General features: G+C 33.8%; 1 protein-coding gene across 1 annotated transcript; it reads left to right on the plus strand.

Moving 5' to 3' along the window:
- Nucleotides 1-2,762: 2,762 nt before the first annotated feature.
- TRIADDRAFT_55400 (uncharacterized protein) lies at nucleotides 2,763-5,777 on the plus strand (the record flags this gene model as incomplete). Its single annotated transcript, XM_002111374.1, has 10 exons — nucleotides 2,763-2,927; nucleotides 3,234-3,304; nucleotides 3,521-3,599; nucleotides 3,852-3,916; nucleotides 4,023-4,088; nucleotides 4,583-4,634; nucleotides 4,966-5,064; nucleotides 5,201-5,371; nucleotides 5,463-5,536; nucleotides 5,696-5,777. The coding sequence occupies 10 exons, from the start codon at nucleotides 2,763-2,765 to the stop codon at nucleotides 5,775-5,777; spliced, it is 924 nt and encodes a 307-aa protein (XP_002111410.1).
- Between the last annotated feature and the right edge of the window lie 223 nt (nucleotides 5,778-6,000).

Consider the following 6,000-nt stretch of genomic DNA (forward strand, 5'->3'; position numbering starts at 1 on the left):
AGCATATACTGTATTCGTAAGCAGAGATCCCAGGCCAACCCTTATTTATATTCTATATGTATATTATTAAATTAATTTAAGTTAAGTTTATTTCCACTGCATTCAAATAAGTGTTACATAGTAGCTTGATTTCTAAGCTTTATTATGCAAGGGTAACGCAGTGATGCCTCCAATGGTATGTGTTCATTCATGGACTACTAAATCCATCCGGAATGCATTTAGTAGTCCATGGTGCAGTATGCTAGACTGTGAGTTGCAATTACGGCAAAATCAGAAGTACTTCCATCAGTTATGACATACTCTACAGTTCTACGACAGTAGACTCAGAACGACTGAGTGAGTCGATAGTAAGCTCAGGTAATTGTGCGATAGGCCTAGTAGAAGTGCAGCCTGCAATCCGATTACGATGAACCAGATCGTTTGTTATTATAACCGGGATTTATTACTAGTTCTATCAATTAATCATCGAATCGATCGCTGCAAGCAAGCGGATGATTATTAGCCGTGGATCAGCAGTGTTTTGCAACTTGCTTCTTCTTCAACAGCTAGACTGTTTCATGCGTAGCTTGATGGATTTTTTTCCACGACCATTTATATTATATCATTATTTGATATGCAGTGTAAACGAGTTGCTTTGAACAGAATGTCAAGTAAAAAGTACAAGGATAGTCTATCAGTCGATTAAAATGAAGAATTCAACGTTCTGCCATTACCAAGATATTAAGTTGCAGCCACATGCTGCATTTTGCATGAATATACGCATATGCTTCCACAGAACGTATCCAGTATATGTATTGAGCCAGGGGCTACTCAAGAGAAAATTTTCCCTTTCTCCAGAAAGAAATTTGCTCTTCCTTAACAAAAAGAAACATATCAACAGTTTAATAGTCCTGATTTAACCAAGGGCTATTTAAAATGGGAGAAAATCCTGATTCACCATGCCACTTACTCCACTGCTAGCTACTTACTATACTACATCTATTACTACTTTGGATCATCACTTGTGCTCATACATGACAGCTATTATTTATTTATATACAACAGTTATGCATATCTTACCGTAGGCTGCTATTTCGATGTTATTCTACTATTTACTAAGCTTAAGTCCTATGTCCTAGGCTGTTCTCTGCTACCTCCATAGTTTCAACACTAGTGAGAGGTATATCATCAACATTGGTATATTTTACTGCAGGCAGTGTACCAACAGTTGTCTGTCTTACCGTAGGTAAGTAGACCACCAACGACGATTGCTAGTATAATAATAATAATAATTGAACAGGAGTGGGGCGGAGATCTATTGCTTCTTTCCTGGTTGGTTAGCTGCTCATCGACTTGGAAATCACCATTTTAACTCGCCCAACTATCATCATAAGTAATCAACTATGGCAGAACAGCTGCTTGCCTTGATCTTTCGCATGGTTTATACTTTTTTCGTCGTTGCTTTCATTCTTGTAACGCAAGTCATTGCTTTTGTCAAGAATCCAAAGTTGTTTTGGCAACGCAAGAGAAGAGAGAGTACGTGTATTTGCTGATAATGCTGTTGATGATTATTTCCATCTTGATACAATTCATTCTTTTAATGACAACGAGAAGAATCCATGCATGAATCGATTCTTATCGTCATCTAACATAAGAACTACTATGTTGAAATTATCCACGACTATACTGTAGATTGAGGATAGGATGAAAAGCTGTTTCCAATTGCAATGTGTAAATTGAAACGCGATCCTATACATTCGTACGTGCAGCTTGGGTAGGCACGTTATGATGGACAGGGATAGTGATCGACAATCGATTTGCAATCATATATGAAGTAGATAGAAAATACTAGAAGGACAATCGTTGCTTATTACAGTAATAAGCTTTATAGCATTGGATATCTCCACTTCCCAACAAACATTTTGCAAATTTGAACACTATCAATACAATGCATTGGGTCACGTAGGAACGTTGTCGTGGGCAATGATAATTATAATTGTAGAAAGTCGATTTGCAATCGTCAATCCAATAGATACAGAACAAGAAGGACGATAGTAGCCCATTACAGTAATAAACTCTAGTATTTTATAGGACTGGATCTCTCTACTTTTCTAACAGATGTTATCGACACTGGCATACTGTAGTCTATACGAGTAGTTTTGCAGCTAATCCAATTTGGAATCGTAGTAATAAGCCTGTGTAAAAAATGATCATGATAGGAACATCAGGATACCAATACATTAGAAGCTCATTGAAATGACAAGCAGAAATACTATTCTGTAAATATCATGGATACTTGTATTATTTTAATTAATTGTAGTCCTAGTCAACTTCTTGTCGTGTGTTTATTTCATTGCACAGGCCATCATGGACAATATGGATGATAACGCCATAGTAGCAAATAAACCCACTTAGAAAACCTACAGTACATCATAGGACATTGGAATAGGAACAGTATTGGTATAGCTAATCAACGTGCAATCATAGATGAAATAAGTTGCATGGACTATGATTTAAAAATAGACTAATGGAATATTGTAATGCTGTTACCGGTGTACCTGATTGGAAAATGAATACTATCTAGCATACATCATCAACACTCGACTAGTTCTACACAACTCGTAGTCATGGATATCTTTATATTTTCATGATGATATAAAAATGATCATGAGTAATAAGAAATATACTAGTATCGACTTTGAGAATAAAGTAATACTTGCCCTATTCAAGCTCAAAAAATGAATTCTAATTTTAGAGATTGTTTTGCCTACAGGTAACTAATCATGGCTATCCTCATTTATTATACCCTAATTTTAGTACCTACTGCACTTGCTACACCTGATTGTGGCCAGCATGGATTCTATTATGGCCGTCGTTTGCGGATTCACTATGTTGCCAATGGAGAAAAAGGAAAACCCTTAATGCTTTTCATTCATGGATATCCTCAGGTCGGCTATTCCTTTGAATCAACACACTCATATAAAAATATTGAACTTGTCATTATTTTATCCTTATTGATAAATTGATCCAACTTTCTGTACCCTGTAATATGCATACATACGTATATACCGCTTACAAAATAGGATAATCTCTCCAATCAATAATTGTATCACTTTCACGATAGTACTAAGGGTGCATAACAATCTATAATGGCTTCGTGTGTAAATGTAGAGATTCAAAGTAACTAGAATAAAAATTGGAACCGAGTTGTAAATGGAGACTAATTCAACATAAATATTTGTTATTGGATATAGTTTTGGTATTGCTGGAGGCATCAGTTAAAGGAATTCGGTAAAGATTATTATGCAGTTGCAGTGGATAATCGGTGAGAGTTGGATAGACACCCACATTGAACTAAAATAAATTGACGATCGTAGTCTAAACCATGTCCTACGCCTACCTTATGAATGATTATCGACTATGTAGTCGTATTTCAACGATGATTTAGAAAGGATAGCAGTCAATTTTACAGTCTATATTACCCTTACTGAGCACATTAAATACGTCTCTTATGTTGATAATAAATTTTGTTTTATATCAGCGGATATGGTGACACTGGACGTCCAACTCACATGGAGGATTATGATATCAAGGAGTTAATTGAAGACGTTAAAGACATTGTAAGTTATTCATTTACTGTCAGAACCGAGACGCAATTTAACTACCTAAATCATACACAATAATGGAACAGGATAATTGATTCAAAGTACAACTAGTCATGATTTGTTGAAAATGTACTTAATAATTCAAGCATTTCATGTCAGAACTTTTAAGAAATAGTAAATCCGTAATAAGCATAAAATTCTTCCCTCATGATCATTCTCAATGACGGTAAACTGCAAGCGTATTCTTTTTTGTTTCTTTCGCATTAGATTGTAGGCCTTGGCTATGAAAAATGCACATTAGTTGCTCACGACTGGGGCGGATTCATTGCATGGTACAACGTTACACTGATTAATTATAATTATTAAAGGCATTTCTTATTGCATATTAGGAAAATAGTTTATCTAATTGATATATATAATTACCTTGATCCAATGTAGGCACTTTGCTCATTTCCATCCCGAATATCTTGAAAAATTAATCATTATGAATGCTCCGCATCCTAGGTATACTTATTTGCTACACAATGTAACTATTCTTTAATGTAAACTGAATGATTTGTTTAACTGTATTTAGTAAAAATGAAGCTATTTGGCTCTATAGATTGTATCAATGATCTTCAATTAGAATTCGGTTAACGGTATATCAAGTGAAGAATCACAGTAAATAACATACTACATTACGTTATAGATTGGGTGACGACCTTGTATTAAAGTTATGTTACAATAATATGAATTAGAAAACCGTACATCATGTAATAACTATCAAGCAAGTCAATGTCGTTGATTTTCCCATAAATCTTAAATTGAAATTTTGTCATCTGGTCGTATCAAAGTGAAAGATTGTTTTTTATCTCGCTCTCTATATATGATAGTAATGATATAAAAATTATTAGACCTGTCCGACCATGTGTTATTATGTTAATGCTGTATGAGTTTGCAGCCCCTGCCAGACTAACTGATGATATTTTCTTGAAAAACTGTATTATTTACCTTGTTAGGATATTCAAGCAATACATGGAGACTCATATAACTCAAGCGCTAAAATCTTGGGTAAGATAGTAGCGCGATTTGATCTTTTAAAATATAACATTGAGGAAACAAGCTACTCATAGATGTTTTCAATGAGGATAGAAGTAGTGATGTCAATCCCGTATACTGAATTTGTCGATAATCGTGCCATTCATTATTGAATCTAAATTAAGTTTACATTCGAGTCGACATCCTGCTCACCCTGCATTTTAATACCTAATGTTTTTAATTCTAAATAGCACACAACCGACTTTAAACTGTATCATTGCTGCGTTAACCTATTGTAGGATATCTATATTCATCTATATGTAATTTGATCATTTTAATTGAATTACACTCGTATCTGTTAAAGTACATCTTCTTCTATCAAATCCCCTATCTTCCAGAATTTGTGGAATCGTCATCTGATTATGAATTGATTGACATTATTATGACTTCCGTCATTCATTCGGTAAGACAATACTAGTTATAGCTATCTTTGATTGTTGTACACTTTATGATTAAATTCCCATAGTTATTCTAGTTGAAATTTTACTGTAAAACTTACTATTTTAGCCTAACTCTTACTCTTTTATATAATTTAAAAGGACCCTAAAACTAAGGATATATTTACTAAAGATGATGAAGAATGTTACAAGTACAACCTTAGCCGACCGAGTTGCTTAACAAGCGCAATTAATTATTATCGTCAGAATGTATTTATCCCACCTTTACCATTTAAGTATGACAAAATTACAGCTCCAACTTTAATCATCTGGGTAAGTTCAAATTATCAACTCCTAAACTTTTATAACCAATATTTTAAAATTTTTCAGTTTTGACTTATGAATAACATGATTTACTATTTAGGGTGAAAAAGATGATGCACTTAACAAAGAATTAAATAATGGTATTGCTAAATACGTCGATAGTGTTATCTTAAAGTAAGTTTATTATATAAACTAATTATAATAATAAATATACGTAGTGATAAATAAATTTAATCAATTGGAAGACATTGTATTAAATAGTAACTATCTCTAACAATGCCACTTCAATTAGTTTGAATTATGATTCAGCTAATGAATTCATTCATACTTCAGGTATATGGCTGAAGGCACTCATTGGATCAGCGAGCAATTCCCCGAAGAGACTAATAAACACATGCGTGACTTTTTACAATAGATTCAAGCATCGTGCTATTATTTCTACAACATTAAGCAATCTGCGCAATTCGTTACGGAAAGAAACACTAAGCTTTAGCAAGACTTTAATAACTTGACTATATTACAGTGCCCGTATGCTGTGAGGCTACTATAAAAATACAATCTAAATTTTCGTTGTTACCGACAATGATCAGAAAATGCCCCCCGTATTTGACACAAGCTTAATTTCTTTATTCCAAAGG

Source organism: Trichoplax adhaerens, genomic scaffold (assembly GCF_000150275.1).
Source record: "Trichoplax adhaerens TRIADscaffold_4 genomic scaffold, whole genome shotgun sequence".
In the NCBI taxonomy this organism is placed as follows: Eukaryota; Metazoa; Placozoa; class Uniplacotomia; order Trichoplacea; family Trichoplacidae; genus Trichoplax; species Trichoplax adhaerens.